The sequence below is a fragment of the Anarhichas minor genome, unplaced genomic scaffold (assembly GCF_050575085.1).
Source record: "Anarhichas minor isolate MPS153535 unplaced genomic scaffold, ASM5057508v1 ptg000030l, whole genome shotgun sequence".
In the NCBI taxonomy this organism is placed as follows: Eukaryota; Metazoa; Chordata; class Actinopteri; order Perciformes; family Anarhichadidae; genus Anarhichas; species Anarhichas minor.
Genome location: NW_027466476.1, coordinates 2,302,806 through 2,321,175, shown reverse-complemented (window position 1 = coordinate 2,321,175; position 18,370 = coordinate 2,302,806). Strand labels below are relative to the sequence as shown.

Genomic DNA, 18,370 nt, shown 5'->3' with positions numbered 1-18,370 from the left:
TCTTTACAGGCGAATTGCCTAACATCTGTATTGGTGTACAGTGAAAGACGGGGTTGTTCCCACCTCTGCAGTAATGGAATCAAACCTGTTCTCCCTCCCCTCTTGTCAAGAGAGAGTGACTCCTCTCCTCTCCCATATAATCCCATTAACAGCACTTTACTGAAGTAGTGGCTGCCCTGCCCTCCTGCAGGACATGGCGTTTGGACAGAGGGCACACAGGCTCTTTAACACCTTGCACCTCCCTGCCTCCCGCTCATGCTCACGTTTCCTTCTTCATTTCTTGCCCTAACATTTTTGTATCAGAAAAACAAAACTAATTTGGGTTTTCTGAAATGATTTAAATTCGTTAATAATTATAATTATTTGTAATATAATTTGTATACGTCCAAGTATTATAATTATACACTTTTCTTACTAACATTGGGTTTCAAAAAGTTGTACCGTGGTGTCGTCTGTTCAGGTCGAATTAGCAAAACCATGTCAGAGGAGAATGTTGGCTCGAATAAAATAACAAGTAACAAGTGGGGTCAAAGCAACAGGAAAGCCTTTCTGTCCACTCAGAAGGAGATTCCACACAAATGTTTTTTTTCTGCTTCTACGATGGGCCATAATCCAACTATTTACATCTCCATGACAACCCCGGTTATCCCATTAGCTCTCCCAGTCTGTGATGATAGCCTTGGCTGTTTGGAATATATTAGGTCCAAAGGAGATGGGGAGGATTCTCTAAGGCATATTCACACCGCTGCAAGGCGAGGCAGAACCACATTGCTCAAACACAGAAGTGAAGTGGTGGACAGGAATAAAACAATTAAACACACCAGTGACAGATCTTGCACCAAGCCCAGCCATCAAGAGGAGCTCCGCTGCATGACATAAGGGGCTAATTATGCTAAGTACAATACCTTACCTCTAACATGTGCTATGAAAGCAGCCATATCTCTAATGTTCTGCTGAATATAAACATGCTTAGTAGAGGAGGCTGACAGAGGAGAATTGGCAAGGAATCCTCAACCACTGTCCTTGTCAGAGGAAAGAAATGAAATAATGTTGGTGGAGCCAAGCATTTCTGATTAACATGTCATCTCAGCCCTCTGCTGCTGCCTCCCTGCTCTCTTTCTCGTCTCTCCCAGGCAAAACTAGTTTACCTTTCATTAGGAGACCCTTGGCGCAAAACGTGTTTGCTGATAAGAGTCAGCGGTTTATCAACAGTTTATAAAGCATGGCGCTAGGATTAATCAAATAAGCACACATCCGGAGAAGGGCTGGACTCTGTAAACACAATCAGATCTGACTCTGCAGACGGATTGAGAGAAGTGGAGGAGAGCGAGAGTGTGGACAAGGGAGGGAGGGAAGATAAGTGCAGAAAATAAATGGAATCAAATTAGAATGAAGTCAATTTGGCAGAAATTATGTATTTTGGGCAATTATTTCTCTCCCAGACAGAATGTTATTTTGCGATACTGGTGGGAAGTCAAAATGAGCAGTGGTGGGAGAAGGGCTGCAGTCAGAAGTGAGAGAGATATGGTCCCTGTGTCTGTCCCTGAGCCCAACACAGTGCACCCGTGTGACTAGCAAGGCTGGCTCCTCATTATCTTGGCGTCCATCTGAGGAGAAAATGCAGCGTTGCAGTCTCACTTTAGAGGGACACTGATCACAAGAGCAACTCATCTCAACTGGAGAAAGATTGCTCTCCCCTCCTCTCGCTTTCTCTCCCTGTGTCTCCCACCGCACTGGGTTGCGGAGACAGACAGAGAAGAGGAATCCTCTCTGTTTTCAGGTCCGAAAAATGGAAGTTTGAGACAGAGAGATGGAGCGAAGCTTCAAAAGGCACATGTAATTGAGCAGCCCTAGATGGGCTATCTGGGAACATGAAACAGCAACAGTTGTGACGGAGGGTAATTGCCTCCCTGGGCCTGTATAATGCCTTGTCGAGTCTTTAAACTTGAGGAAACTGATAGAAGTCCTTATGTCGGCAGGTAATTGGTTCCAGGCATCAGCAGCTATGTGAAATGAAGGAAAGATAGGTAGGTGGGGTGTACGTATGTGTGTGTTTAGAAAAAGAATATTTATTTTCTAAACTATATGCTTTATTCAGAGTTTCATCATGTGACTCTGGAGCAAAATGAAAATATCTCGGGCGCAATCTTTCAAAAATCCACCTTGATGTATATGTGAAATAATACAGATGTAAATTTCACATTCTAGATGATGGCTCTAGTGCCTCCTCTGAAGCCCATTGCAAGCATCAGGGGCCAGTTTTGCAACATATGGCTGTGAAAACTGCTTTCATAAACATCTTACTGCTGTAGTCGAGCATTTACTGGAGCTGACTTTTGACTTTCAAGTTGTCTGGTTCTAAATGCGGGCAGCACTGTGGCGTTCACTGCCAGGGTCTGTCCTCTCTGCTGGCCTGCATCCAACCCCTTTCCTGGCTGCAGGATGCAGAGTTGGACCTCAGGAAGTGGACGCTTCATTTGCTGGCCCTGCATGATTAATTGAACATCTGGTCACACAAAGACAGCTGACCCCAATTCCCAGCTGTTTACCCTTTGTAGAAACAGTTAATATGCCTGCAGTGAATGCGTCACATAGGGGGTCAAGACTGCATTTTGAGGAACCTCTCCATTTCACTGCTAGACCTCTCCTTTAGCAGTTGTAGCTAGTGTTCAGTGTTGTTGTGTTTTCACAGGTGGACACTGCTTGAGAAAACGGAAGAAGAGAATATACAGAATGATGTTCTCTCTGTTTTAAGCCTGAGAGGTCTTGCCAGCAGTCAGTCAGTCAGCCAGTTGGCCCCCCACAGCTCTGCTGTGAAGCTAAAACCTCTCTCCTCTGCCTCCTGATTAGCAGTGTCTTTGTTCCATTGGCGGTTGCACGGCATGAAGCGTGATTGCAGTGGGCAAACTGTCGGCTTTAAAACAAGCCTGCTGCTGCGCTGATCTGCATCACACTTTACCCCCCTCCTTGCTTCGCAAAGACCAAATCAAATCAGGTTTTGCTTGTTGTTTGGTCTCTGAGCAGTAAGCCCCCGAAGAGATTTGGGAATTTAGATTATTTTCTTTCCTTCTTTTTTGTCCATTTGATGTACAGTATTTCTGGCTAAAGGGACAGCTTAAGTGTGGGTAGGGAATCTGTGATGTAAAGGCAACAAAATGACTCACTATTGATGCAATATGGGTATAATTAAGAGATTTTCTTCATTTGCCCACAGTTAATTTCCTTGCTTTTTTTCTTACCTGCTGTCTATATTTTTCTGTCTCTTTATCTATAGGCTGCTTCAATGGCGCTGAGCAGCTTGGGCCATGTATATACAGCCATCGGAGACTATCCGAACGCCCTGGCCAGCCACAAGCAGTGTGTGCTGCTGGCCAAGCAGTCCAAGGATCAGCTGTCTGAGTCTCGCGAGCTGGGAAACATGGGGGCCGTCTACATTGCCATGGGAGACTTTGACAATGCTGTCCAATGCCACGAGCAGCATCTGGGCATTGCCAAGGTCCTGGAAAATAAACGAGAGGAAGCTCGGGCTTATAGTAACCTAGGTAGTGCCTACCACTACCACCGCAACTTTGACAAGGCCATGTCCTACCATACTCACGTTCTGGAGCTCGCCCAGGAGCTGGAAGAAAAGTCCATTGAGATGAGAGCCTACGCAGGACTGGGTCATGCTGCTCGCTGCATGCAGGATTTGGAGAGAGCCAAGCAGTACCATGAACAGCAGCTGTCTATAGCTGAGGGTTTGAAGGACAGGGCCGCAGAGGGAAGGGCCTCCTCTAATCTGGGTATGTATGCAAAATACAAAAAGATTTATGAGAGAATTTAACATACTGTCATCTGAATATATCTCTATCATTAGCTCAAATTTTGGGAAGTATTATCTGCTATTACGAAGCTAAATTATAGATCTTAATTCAAAATATATTTTAAATGTGTCTGTGGTAGAAACAACAGTAAAATGAATGGATTGGTATAAGGTGAGTTTGATTTGCAAGACCAAAAACAATTGCCAGTTAGGTGATGAATTCAAGGACGTCCAGTTAGAGTAATACATTCATATTTATTTTTTTAGACACCGATACACTTTTTAGACACCGATACAAAAGTTAAGCCAATTCCAACTGCTGACAATTTTGCCTTTCTTTGGTTGGAGTCCTCTATTGTTGCTCTAGACACAACCCCAACAACAGCTGTCTATTGTAATGCCTGGGTATTGATCACTGGAGTGAATCTCCCAGGGACACATGGCTAAGTCAGTATTAGAGTTCTCCTTAGAATTGATGAGTGGGATCCACCAAAATATTGCCATCCCATTTTACACACATCTGGGTATTCTCTCATCCCCTTTTAATGGAAATCCACTCAGAGCATGTACAGTATCTAGTGAAAGTATGTTGTCCTTTGAGATTTCTCACAGATCCGTTTGAGGACAATGTACAGATTAGTGTCCAGCAGCTTGTGATAAATCTATATTTTAAACACCTGGTAGTTGGATAGTAAGATATCTTGCAGCCTGGAAGGAGGTAAGTGTTTAGCTAGAGTTATTTTTGCTTCAATTTGACCTAATCGACTGAAAAGATGGATGGGAATAAAAACAGACAGAGAGTTAATGGGTTTCTGGCTTCTGTTTTGTTGTACTGAGGATACAGTATGACGGCTTCCATTTCCTGCTATGGTGTTTTGACTGTACTGCTGGCTACAGCTCTTTGTTTGTCTTCATTTAAATGAGCTGTTTGCTCACTGTTGTTTTCAATGATATTCATGGTTAGCGAGACCGTGAGTGTTTTTGTTACTTTTAGGCATAGGCCGGCAGTATGTTACTGTATAATCATCACTATTTTATGTAAAGTTGTTTTTATAAACCGTATTTAATGGTTGCATTATGTTCCACAGTGAATGGTACCCAGTAGACTATGTGAGCATAAGGTAGTGGAGTGCAAGCCTTCTTGGTAGCCAGGACAGAAGATGATGCATCTTAGAGCCAACAGTAATTTGCGAGCCCGGGAAGTTCTGTGGTGATAGAATGCCAACAGTGTAACGTACACTGTCAGAGTATAAATAAACCCCATAAAAAATGTATAATTTTTCACTAGAAATCTCTTCACATTAATCTGCTCTGCTCTCACCTTCACACTGGCTTAGACTTAATCATGTCTTGAAATGAAAAGTGGTATGAAGATAAATAAAAAATGAGACGGGGAAATTAAATATATACAATCAGGTCTTTTGATTGAAACTTAAAATGTAATTATTGTACCCTTTACAATCCAATATCGTACAGCCACATCTTGCTAGAATTACATTATTAGCTTGTTAACCTTGTGGAGTGTGTGAATATAATGATGAAAGGAACGTTAACGATAAAGGTGTACCTTTTGGATATTCAGAACCCCATGAGATAAATGGTATGGTCAATTCTCCTGTATTTAGTCCAGCACTTACAACCTTCGCTGGGTGACTTATGATAGCCATCATGATAGTAGTAAACCTGACTAATGGATAACTAAGAGGCATAATAGTTCCTCCCAGATGAATTATTCTTTAACCTAATGTGTAAAGGTGTGCAAGCAGAAAGTGGGGTTAATCAGCCAAACATAAATTGAAGTCGTCCTTTGACCAGCCTAATGGTTGCACCTCCTTGAGTGCTCTTAGCACCAACACGCACCTGATTTTAAAAGTGAGCTGGTAACTGTTTGTCATAAATTAGAGGCTTTAAGTGAGAACATTTTATGATCCTACAGTACAGTACGTGTGAGCTTTATAACGAGTGACTGTATGTCAGGCAGCAAATGGTTTGTGTTCTGTGGTGTTATTGCCATTATGATTGCCAGGCAAGGCTACTATTCATTATTAGTTGCTACATTACAGTTCCTCCAGTCCTTGATAGAGTAATGATGGTGGAGCTGATGCACTGTCAAGACCTCCAGGCTGGTGACAGAGCAGAAGCTAAAAGAGTGGGTGGTAGCGGTGAAGCCTGTTGCTCCATGGAGGCTGCATCATCATGTGGATACAGTACCTCTTGACACCTGAACAAGCTTCCTGACCATCTCATTGCTGCCTCATCTGTTGGTACTTCTTGTCTATTTCCTCTTCTCCTTTTTTCAGTTTTTGACGGCTCCCTCTCTCACTTTCTCTCCTCACCCCTACTGATTGTAATCTGCAACTGTCAAGCTCCCAGTAATTGAAACTGACTTGATGAATCGCTTAATTACCTTTAATAGCTGATTCAAGAGGAGCTGAATAATGAAGATAACGGCGAGTGAAGTGGAGGTTGTGAAGCATCAGTTTGTAATTGCCCCAATGTTGTTGTTGTTGTTGTTTTTTTGGTTGCGGCAGCGGAGTGTGCATTGTTCCCCCGTCATCAACGCCTGCAAGCCTGCTTCGCACAATAAGACATGTGCTAAAACAAACAGGATGTTGTTTCAGACATCAAAAAATGCTGCCTTTATGCAGTGCACAAATAGGGGAGAGATGATCGAGCGAAGATTAACGAGCAGCGATAAAAGCAAGAAACACTGTGTGAGAGATGGGAAGTAGAAGTTGCAGAAACAGGAAAGAACAAACTTTTATTATGCCCTCTCAGCTTGTCGTTAATGTTGCGTGTAGTGTGGGTGGAGCAGCAGCTGACATGGCTCTGAGGTACAGTAGTATAGAGATCATCATGCTGTGATATCTAGCCATGATGCCCAGCGGTACCAGCAGCTCTGGCTCAGCACACTCTGACCTATAAAGGATATGGAAATGTTGCATTCCAGCGCCATTTATTATTCATTAATTGGCTAACTTACCCCCTAGTCAGCAATATTTAATATCTGAGGACTGAAGTGGTGGGTTTCCATGTAGCTCACATTTCTGGTATTCATGAAACAGAATCTAAATTGTATTATTTTCCCTTGCCTTCCCCTTCAAAGAGACTTTCAATAAGTTAGTTTGATAGCGTTTGTGTTTTAGCCTGGTCTCTCTTGTGCTCACTTTTCCTCGATTCACACCTCATTTGACCACACGTCTAAAAGAAGTCACTTGAAATGTCGACTCCATCAGCAAGAATGGCTAGCGGTAACAGTCCTAATTAAGCTTGTTTCCTTTCCTTTTATCCGACATCCCCCGGGGAATGCGTTCTGCTGATGCTCACAAAAACAAAGCAACAGAAAGAGGGAAAACAACAGGAAGAAGAGTTCACAAGACAACACACAATCAGACAATGTGCACAGCGATGCTCAGTGTTCAAATCTCATCACTGGTATCTAAAAAAAACCAGGACATAACTTCTGTATGTAATTATTTTCAGACCTTTGTGCTAAACCCCGTTCACACTTACAGCTTTTTCCACTTACTTTTAGGGTCATGTGAGAATTGAGCACTGGAATCTACACTCCAGAACATCAGTTGTGGGAATCTGCCTTATCCAGACATCTGATTACCAGGTTTTGCAACATGTCCGACAGTGACAATGACACACCAGTAGATTCAGCATTATGATTTGTATTTCTAATACTGTTGGCTGCGTTTGTTGGCAGTTGAAATATAGTAACACTGACCCTGAGAATGAGAGCTCTTTATAATTGTGAAAGTAGTTATGTCGGCCTTTTAAGTGAAGGGCATTTAAATAGGCAGAATCATCAAATAATTAGTTGGTGAGATAAACATCCTTGCTCGTGATGCTTTTACCACTAGTGCATCATCATTATTATCATCATTATAACAACAACAATGGCTGCATGAACATAAATCCAATACTTAGTCCTTTTCAAAACAAATTTCAGACTGCCCACAGGGACAAACTACAGACAGGGAGCAGACTTGCCTGGGGCACTGAGGCATAGACATTATTCAGTTTTGTACCTAAGCCTTTTGGAAACAGCACTGATTGTATATTATTACTCTGACCAGGAAAGTGAGCAGGAGAGAGCTGAATTTACAGAGGAATTCAGCCGGCCTAATGGCCCAGACAGGATGATTGAAAGAATGCTGTGAGGGAAAACAGGGAAAGAGCCTAACAAATGCATAACAAAGTGCATTTATCTGAGATCGGTGACATCTTCAACAGTCCAGTAATGACCGGCTAAATATTTAAGTAGATAGTGGCAGGCCTTCAAAAGGAGAGAGGAGGTGATGGGAACAATGGTTGGAGAAGAGCTGGTGGGATGTTTAGGATGCCAGTGTTGTGTTACTGTCCTGGAGAAATCTTTGCAGCCTGGCCCCAAATTTCTATTTGTTGAAAAAGCAGCAGACGCTCCCTGCCTCCCCTTGCATGGCCCCCTTCAATCTCCGCACACAGGACCATGCCAGAAACTGGACTAGAGGCCCTGCGAAACACACTCTCCCTAGTGTTTGTGCTTACACTGATGTTTAGCTCACTGTATGCAGACGCATTCTACTCATTGCAGAGCTATTAAGTGAAACAAAAGAGCTGCGTCAAGCAACTGTGCCCTGCATTAAGCACACCCGCAGATTTAGCATGACATGTGATCTGTTCCTATATGGAGAGGCGATTGTGCAGTGCGAAAAAGAAAGTGGAGACATTGAGACTGAACATTGTTGGATTATGTGGTTGGAGGAATCAGATGGCATGCGTGTAGACAGTACAGCGACAGTTGGTTTGCAGGAGGGGTGAGGATCAGGAGGAGCGGAGAGAAGCTCAGCTCGTGCTTGGAGGACACGTACAGAACTCTGTTTCTTTTGGCAGACCACCCAGGCAGCACGCATCCATGCCCTGTCCTTTTTTTTTTTATCTTCCTCCTTCCTGTCTCTCTGTCAGTCAGACGATAGGAGACGTCTGCGTCTGTGAGTGAGGATTTGCTACCTTAAGCCCAGACCCCCAGCTCCTCCCCTTCCCTGCTCCTGCAAACCCCCAGCAGAATCTAGGTTCGGCCTCAGCTCACTACTTCCCCCCACAGATCATAACACACACTATTTTATATTTCACAACTCATGCACTAAGACACTTAGCATATTATAATGTATTCTTTTGACTTCCATTCACCCTTTCATTTTCATAGACATGATTGGACTGGAAGTCTATATGAAAGTAATCCTCATTGTTATGATATAGTCATCCCTATAATATCTTTGGAGGTTGCAAATACTTGATGGGAACCTTTTCAATCTTGTGTTTCCCTTTTCTTTTTGCTCGATGGTGACAAAACATTCTGCTAGTCTCGTGCAAAAACAAAATCCAAACCATCTACTCAAAAATAAGATTCTGAAAGGTGTCCTACCTTTATCTTTTCAAGCTTCTTTTACTTCATTACTTTCAAAGAAACTAATTATTCTGCATTTTAAAACATAAAAACATGATACAGCCTTGATTGTCAGTCTCATTGCATCCATTAGCACTAACAACACGTTGTGTAAGCAGCTTTGTAAATACTCTCACAGTGACAAAATGATCTAGAAATTATAATAGGTTTTCAGAACTACTAAACTACTGTATGGTTAAAAATAATTTGTGACTACTTCTCAGTCTTAATGGGTTTTCCTTCAAAGAAGACTTCCTATTATGGTATTTTACACATGCCAATCTCCTTGAGCTGAGACCTGAAAAGGCATCAACATTTCTCCAAACACCACAATTCCAGCATCCTGTTGTGGTCTTTACTTCTCAAACATGAATGTAAATTATAATGTTGACCTAAAATATAAATGAGGAACACACCCAGGTCATTATTTTGGGCCCAGGCTGGTCATCTCTACTCTATTCCTAGTTTCACGCCAGCCCGATGGCAACAGCACCATTGTTGGTAAAAGATCCTCTTAGCTGACTGTACGCAGCAGTGCTCGGGACCTTTCCTAGCTCCCTGGAAGAATGACACAGTGATTTACTCAGAGCCAGACACCATCCCTCAAAGTCATCACTGCTGCATATCCCTCTATGTACAGCCAGCTGTGTAATGAAAAGTGACAGCACACTGCCATGCTTTTAATGTCTTTGGTTATGGGGGGATGGAGAGAGCTCTGGATGGATTGGGCCCTGTATAAAATGTTCTTCACAGTCATCGTCTCAAGCTGTGTAGAAAAGAGAAATAATTGAGCCATATTATTTAATATTTTCCAGTCAAGTGCATTTAGTATGCACCACAGACTTATAATGTTAAGACTTACTTAAATTGAATCTGATTGGGGTAATTTTGATTTGGACAACATACCACAGTGACAACTACGGCCAGAATACCTGTACAAATTCCAAATTTGTGTGTTTCAGCAATATTTACTGGCATGTTTGGGATGTTTTTATTTACTATCCAGCTGGATACTATACCAAGAGGGTTCCATAATCCTCTTGCCGTATTGGGAGAGGGCAGAAAATATTTTCTTCAAGTGTGGCTCCAGGCATAGCCTAAGGCTTATGGCAATTTTGGCTGCAGCTTCCAAGCCCCACCTCAAACCTCGCCATACACCCCAGTCTCTTTCCTGGCTGTCTCTTCTAGCCCTCCGTCCATCGCCGAGCCCCAGATCCATTTTTAGCCTGCAGCATGGAACATGTTTGCTGGTAATACATCAGTAGGCATTATATCCTCAGTAAGATCAGCCTCCGTTGGGGAAAGAATAACCTTGGGAGTGACTTTGTGGCAAGAGCTGTCGGTGCTCTTCCAACTAGCCTCCTGTGAATCTTAGCATCCTTATACTCTTACGAAAGGCTCCCAAGAATGGCAAAGCTGGGGGGTTTGTCCAAGGTATAGGAAATGTCTGTGCCAGTCGAACCTTAACATCCAAAAGGTTTTAGGCCTCATTAATTTATCTTGGCTGACGCAAAAGACTGTTTTGCTGTATTTGTACTGTACATAGTCCAAAGAACCACATGGATTCCAGTCACTGTATGATTTGTATTCTGAATACTTCTGCATTATTTGGCAGCACTGCTTCTCTCCTTGTTCTACTCTGTGTTTTGCCTAGCATACCAATTTGTCAGGGCAGTGACCTGATGATTATCAGGTCATAGTTCAGGTTGTATCACTTTAACCTGAAAATACAAGCAAGCAAACAAACGGCAAGTGAGGTTTTTCATCTGTCAGTAGGTGGTTGCTGCATGCAGAATCATGGTCTGAATTAAATGGGCATCTTTCATGATGTTTTCCCACCAAAATCCAATCTGTCTGCAGAAAAAGCTGTTGGATTTATTTTCAGACACCCAATTTAAGCAGGTTTACTTTAAAACTAAAACTAATCTTCTCATTTCGACTTCATTTCATTCAGAGTGAAATACTCATTATGCAGCTTCCACAATTGTGGATTTCTTCCTTGTCCACCAATCTACAAAAGTATGTATGTAGTTAGGTAGGTAGGTAGATAGATACCCGGTAATTTGTCAAATCAATATGCATCACAGTGGCTCATACTGTAGAGGCACCACAGCTGTTTTTTTCCACTCTCATTGGCCTAATGTGCTGCGTTTTAATTGAACCAGCATCTGAATGCATAGCCACATCTATCGTATAATTTCTGCAGTCTTTTGAGCCGACAGTTTAGTTTTAGTCCCTCTGTTTATGTAGCCTGTGTTCAGGTCCAAACTGTGGCAAGTTTCATATGAAATAAATGGGAAAACACACATGGCGGTAACTAATCCAGGCGGCACCATCACATACTCACCACAAGCCACAGAGCCCCTCTGCGACTCTGGTTCCCACCCATTCAGGCCGTTTCCATCCCTGGTGTCCCATCAGTGGCTGAACCCCCCCCCCCCGTCCTCGTAGCCCATTACACTCCATGCTGATGCAGCAAAGCAATGATGGCCAGGCTGGTGGATGAAGGACTAAGTTATTTGCCTTGCAGCTGGTTTCTCTGTCTCCATCCAACAGCCTGCAGCCATCCTGTCCTCTTTCTCCTATTATTATTATCATTTAAAGCTGGGTGACAATGCAGAAAGAGAGACCCAGACCCAGAGATTAGTATTGAGTCTCGGGAGGAAGGAGGAGCGATACGGTAGATATGCTGTGATGTCTCTTTACTCTTCGGTGTGTATGTGGGTGTGGGTGCACATTTGTGTGTGTGTGTGTGTGTGTGTGTGTGTGTGTGTGTGTGTGTGTGTGTGCGCACCAGATGGCTGCCTGGCTGTGGGGTAAAGCTATTATTTTTCAGAGGATGGTATTTTATTAGAGATAATACGCTCAATGCACCGGGTTCTTCATTATTTATTGTTTCTCCACACTTATCTCATTTTTCTTAAGTTGTTTGCTGAGCTTTCCATCAGCACTTCACACTCTCCCCCCACTTTTACTTCCTCTGTCTTTCTTTCTTGTTCTCTGCTAACCATTTCCAACCCTGTGGAAAAGTTGTTGATTTTGTTAAAAATCCCTCTAAGACACAATCATCAAAGACAACTTAGACAGTCAAAAGATTCTATTTTGGTGTTATAACAACTCCGTTTGATTGCACTACGTTTTAATGACCATCATTCTGTGGGAGAGTGTGTTGTGTAAGCAGAGAACAGATGGCTCAGAGAGCATATTTGAACAACCAAATTACTTGTTTTGTAAATGAAGAGCTGACTATTACAATTTTCCCTCGAATGGGTCTTTAACTTCATCTTGTGTCTCTCACACCTCTCTCCTCAGGCATAATCCACCAGATGAAAGGGGATTATGAGACTGCACTGAAACTCCACAAAACACACCTGGCCATTGCTCAGGAGTTGAATGACTATGCTGCTCAGGGCCGGGCCTATGGTAACATGGGTAATGCCTACAATGCCCTGGGAGCCTTCGATCAGGCTGTTCGCTACCACCGCCAGGAGCTGCAAATCTCCATGGAAGTCAATGACCGGGCCTCGCAGGCCTCCACCCATGGAAACCTGGCTGTGGCCTACCAAGCCCTGGGAGCCCATGACCGCGCTCTGCAGCATTACCAGAACCACCTCAACATCGCTCGTGAACTCAGAGATGTCCAGAGCGAGGCGCGGGCTCTGGGCAATCTCGGCAACTTCCACTGCTCTCGAGGAGAGTTCCCTCAGGCCGTGCCCTACTATGAGCAGTACCTCCGCTTGTCCCCGGACCTCCAAGACATGGAGAGCGAAGGGAAAGTTTGTCACAATCTGGGTTATGCCCACTACTGTCTGGGCAACTACCAGGATGCTGTCAAGTACTATGAGCAGGATCTAGCTCTGGCCAAGGACCTTCATGATAAACTGAGTCAGGCCAAGGCATACTGTAACCTCGGGTTAGCATTCAAGGCCCTGGGAGACTTCACGAAGGCAGAGGAGTGTCAGAAATACCTGCTGTCATTGGCCCAATCCCTGAACAATGCACAGGCTCGCTTCAGAGCACTGGGGAACCTCGGGGACATATTTATCTGTAAAAAAGATGTGACTGGAGCCATTCAGTTTTACGAGCAGCAGCTGGCCTTAGCTCACCAGGTACACCCACACACAATGAATGTAGTACTATAACATATACTAGAACAATTCATCATATAAAACTGTCATGTGAAATGTATGTTGATATCACTCACTCACGGCCCTCATGCTGATATTATGAAATTCTGTCTTGTTTCAGGTTAAGGAGCGTAGGATGGAGGCCTGTGCCTATGCCGCCCTCGGGGCCACCTACAGACTTGTGCAGAAATATGACAAAGCTCTCGGCTACCACACCCAGGAGCTGGAGGTGTATCAAGAGCTGGGCGACATGCCAGGAGAGTGCAAAGCCCATGGTCACCTGGCAGCTGTCTACATGGCCCTGGGGAAGTACGCCATGGCCTTTAAGAGCTACGAAGAGCAATTGGAGCTTGGTCGGAGGCTGAAGGATCCTGTTGTGGAGGCTCAGGTGTACGGAAATATGGGCATCACTAAAATGAATGTAGGCGTGATGGAGGAAGCTATTGGCTACCTGGAGCAGCAGCTGGCCACTTTACAGCAGCTGAGTGGCAACGAGGCATTGATGGACAGGGGCAGGGCCTATGGAAACCTGGGAGACTGTTATGAGGCTCTGGGAGACTTTGAGGAAGCCATCAAGTACTATGACCAGTATCTGTCAGTGGCCCAGAGCCTTAACCGTATGCAGGACCAGGAGAAGGCCTACAGAGGCTTAGGCAATGGACACAGGTGAGTTTGCTTTAAATTAAAGGTTTCACATTGACTATTTCACATTGCTAGAAAGAACTTTTCAGTCTTTGTATAACACACCAGAATCAATATCCCCTAGCTGTTGTCGTATAATAGACAACAGCTAGGGGATAATTGTATTGACTGGGTATTACTAATATTCACAGTAATCCTACTTTGCATATTATTTTTCTCCTTGCGCTCACTATAAAGGACCACCGTAGTTCAGAGACACCTTGGAGCTTGGATAGGAGCCTGGTGCTCGCTGTCTCAGCAGCAGCCTAGTGGTCCTGGCCTTATCTGTATGCAAAGAGGCTTTGGCACGCAGACATCTGAAACTGAGGGGAAGCACAGTTATTTCGAGGCAACCTCTTACATCTTGTGTCTCCTCTCCCTTCTATTTCTCCTTATGCTTCAAAGAGCTGATAGCATCCTAGGAGACAACACTGCAAAATAAAACACGAAAGACTTGCTGAAATCCTCATTTCGCAGATGATTTTCTTCTTATTGTGCGTCTTCAGCATGGCACCACAGCAATCACACATGGCAGTATAAGCCATGCATGAGTTCAGAGGGGAATAATCGACATCGCACTCGCACCCTTCTCGTCTTCTAATAGCTCTCAGTCAAGCACATGCGTTATCACACAACTTCAATTAAGCTTAAGGCTTTTATTCTTTTTAATACTCCGTTTGAACCGTCATCCGGCAATTGTTGGTGTGCCTGAGCATGTAAATGAAGTCTTTTTGAAGGCTGTGAAAGCAAACAAAATGCAGAGAAGGAATGAATGCCACTCCATTGACATATACGCAAGGGAATGGAAGCATGGATCCTTTGACAGATCAGGTCTCTAATACCGTCTCTTATTAGAGACGATATTACTCTTCAAACTGCCTAAATTTTGAATTTCATATCAGTGCTCACACATTTATCATATAGCCTTCCACACACTCTAGTCTGTCCACATCAACGGCTACCAGCAGTGTGTTGGACATCTAAATCTATATTTCAGAGCAATGTGCACTCCTTGTTGTGTCCCAATGGTGCTCTGTTCCAGGAGGATATATGCATCTGCTTGAATCAAGAATATAGTTTCCCCTAACTTTGAGATAAGCTGAGAGACAGATTTATTTTGAGGGTTGTGGGCGTTAACGATCTCTCAGTATTTGATCAATTTGGATGGAAAAAGCCAATGACAGATTTTCTTGGAGGTTGTCTTGTTGGTTTCTTATCTTGCATATCTCACTCCTAATCTCATTGGTTTTCTGTCTTTACCTGCAGGGCCATGGGAAACCTACAGCAGTCGCTGGTGTGTTTTGAGAAGCGGCTAGTAGTGTCTCATGAGCTGGGGGAGTGTGGAGGCAAGGCTCAAGCCTATGGTGAACTGGGCGCACTGCACAGCCAGCTGGGAAATTATGAGCAGGCTATCTCCTGTCTGGAGCGCCAGCTGGCCATTGCCCGTGACACCCAGGACAGAATTCTGGAGGGTGATGCCAGCTGCGGTTTGGGCGTTGTATATCAATCTATGGGAGAGTATGAGACAGCCCTGCGGTGCCACCAAAGTGACCTGGAGATTGCAGAGGAAGCAGGCAGCGCCGCACGCCAGGCCCGCGCCTATGGGAACTTGGGCCTAACCTACGAGTCGCTTGGAAACTACGAGCGGGCAGTCGTGTTCCAGGAACAGCACCTAAGTGTTGCGGCTCAGACTAATGACTTGGCTGCCAAGACGCTGGCCTATGGCAGCCTGGGGAGAACACACCACGCACTGCAAAACTACTCACAGGCTGTCATGTACCTGCAGGAAGGTGAGTGAGTCAGGGAGAGAGGATTGCCTTTGTTGCCTGAGCTGATAGGCTTAGAGTTTGTGAATTCATGAATATGAAATTTAGAGCCTATTTGTTGCTAAGCCTTTGCCACATTTTATTAGGCTGTGGGTTTGTGTGTGTGTGTGTGTGTGTGCGCTGTGAGTGCACAGGGGGATTTTGTGCATATTATGCGTCTGTGTTGTCTTCTGTGCTGTATAGGTATACCAGCATTTGTGTGTGTATGTCTGTGCAAACCTATCAGGATGCACGCCAAGGAATTGTTCCTGTTTACTGCTAGCTGTTCTTCACACCCCTATATCTACTTTTCTCAGAGGGTTCTTTGCAGTGAGGTGCCAAAGGATCTTTTCACACAGTGGCTGACAGACTCCTGCTTCACACGTTTCATTGTCCCCTACAGATTATGGTGAAATGGAAACCTGCAGCTTTGCCTCTCAAAAATGAATTACGTCAGTGACGGTGCAGGTAGAAATTGTCACCGAGGGTGTGATGAGTGGAAGTATCCGTGGATGTGAGCCGAATGTCCAGGCCTCACCCGTGCCCACTGACAGACCTCATTCTCAGGAACACCCACTGTGTTACGACCCAAACCCTGTTTGAATCCAGGAAAATTGCAGCTCATATAAGAGGACAGTTGTATATTTCACACTGCAGGGAGTGAATGCAAGAGAACAGGAATATATCTCCTCTATCGCTCCTCCGTCCACTTAGAGTTAGCCAGGCCTGCGGTGACCCACACACCCTCTGCAGGCCTTCTTGTTGAGCTTTAATGGAAACAAAGGCGACAGGCCATTCTGTCTCCACCCTGTCCTCCTGTTGTCCCCTGCACTGTCCTTGTATTGTTCCTCGGTCTGGCTGTGAAAAAGAACAGTGCCTCGACTATCCTTGACAGCCAATTATTTCTGGCCAACCTACCCAGACCGAAAAGTTGGCACGGTTTTTTTCCCTTCATTTTTTCTATATTATTCTACTCCTACGGCAAGTTGTGTTGTGTGATTTCTTTTATTTTATTTATTTATTTTTTGTTCTTCATGCTGCATTGCTTGTTTTTTGTTTATCGAAAAAGATTAATTGGAAGGAGGGATAGAAAGGCAGCTCCAAACTAGTGCAGATACAGTTGACAATATGTGACTTCCAAATCAGTGTGTGTGTGTGTGTGTGTGTGTGTGTGTGTGTGTGTGTCTGTCTGGTGGTTATTCTGTGTAGCACAGTAATACAGAATGACGAGGCTACGGTGGAAGACACATGAAGATTTTTTTTACTGATGAGAAGACATCATTTCTGTCACTTCAAGTGTTCTTCACACTGCTCCACAAGTTATCTTCCTGTAATTGTATATTAAAGGACATTGCACCATCGCTGTCTCATTCTTTAACAAAAGAGGCATTTCACACCAAGATGCACTTTCCAGCGATTAACGTGATGGTGTCATTAAATCAATGCCGTCATTGTAGCGACTAATGGAGGTGTTTAAGTTTCTCTACGCTTCATTTATGGAACCCCAACTAATGAAATAACAAAATGTACCTTCACAGGTCAAATGTGAAATTAGGTGGTATATTGAAAAATGCAGATTGAAAATAAAAGAACAAATATGGAATATGCAGAATATAACCTCATGGAGAAAATCCAATTGAATCGTGTCAGTTTAAAATAGAGACTTTTTATATAATTTGTATTTGAACAGAACATGTTATTATATATTGGCTTACATGTACAATACATGTACGAGATAGTTACATAATTAACTATACACTACTGCATGATCTGTAAGAAAGGAGCCTTAATCATGTGTAAGACAAATTAGACCAACATTGTAGGTTCATATACAGAGTATGTAAGTGGTGCATTTTCAATATATTCTTTTATGAAGGGTTATAAACACTAATAGTTGTAAGAAAACACATTTGAGTAGGTTGGCCTTTGAACAGCTTGTCAGGAGGCATATCAAACTAAATGTAGTTGGAGGATCAGTATCACTGTGAGAAATGTCTGGACTTTTCATCATGATGTTGAAATGACAGTCGGGGTTTAACTTGTGGAATAGTTAGTTGCTGATATACTTTTTTTATTTCTCTTGTTTTATTTCCCTACTTCTTTGGCTCGAAACGGACAAAATCTTTCGACTCAACATTCAACATCTGAAAAAGGGAAAAAAATGAGGCTGACTCTCCATTATCTGATCAATTATTAAGCAAGCGCTCACAAATACCAATATTTAGTTCTCAACTTAAATGCAATTTATGTCACAGTGGAGGTGTCACAGTCCCCATCATGATCAGTATTTATGCTCCATGTCAGAGGTCTGTGGGATTTTATTTTTTTACACAGAGTGGAGGAGCGAGAGTCACAGTAGTGAGTTAGTATCCTGAAACTGTCTCTAGGATTTATTTTCCACGAACATTGTTTATGGTACGCTTACTGTACATGACATACTGTTCTTTTCCCCATGTGGTCATGATCAAAGAGTACCGGGTTGTCATGTGTCATGAGTACGCAAGTGCCGGGTTATTTTTGT

The 18,370-nt window shown here is 43.5% G+C and overlaps 1 protein-coding gene across 1 annotated transcript in view; it reads left to right on the top strand.

The window, feature by feature from the left end:
• The window catches only part of LOC142964321 (tetratricopeptide repeat protein 28-like), a 110,078-nt gene that overhangs the window by 71,670 nt on the left and 20,038 nt on the right, over positions 1-18,370 (top strand). The window contains exons 5-8 of the mRNA XM_076104591.1: positions 3,275-3,782; positions 12,549-13,345; positions 13,485-14,029; positions 15,311-15,834. Coding sequence (XP_075960706.1) covers positions 3,275-3,782; positions 12,549-13,345; positions 13,485-14,029; positions 15,311-15,834 — 2,374 coding nt within the window. The remainder of the gene's footprint in view (positions 1-3,274; positions 3,783-12,548; positions 13,346-13,484; positions 14,030-15,310; positions 15,835-18,370) is intronic.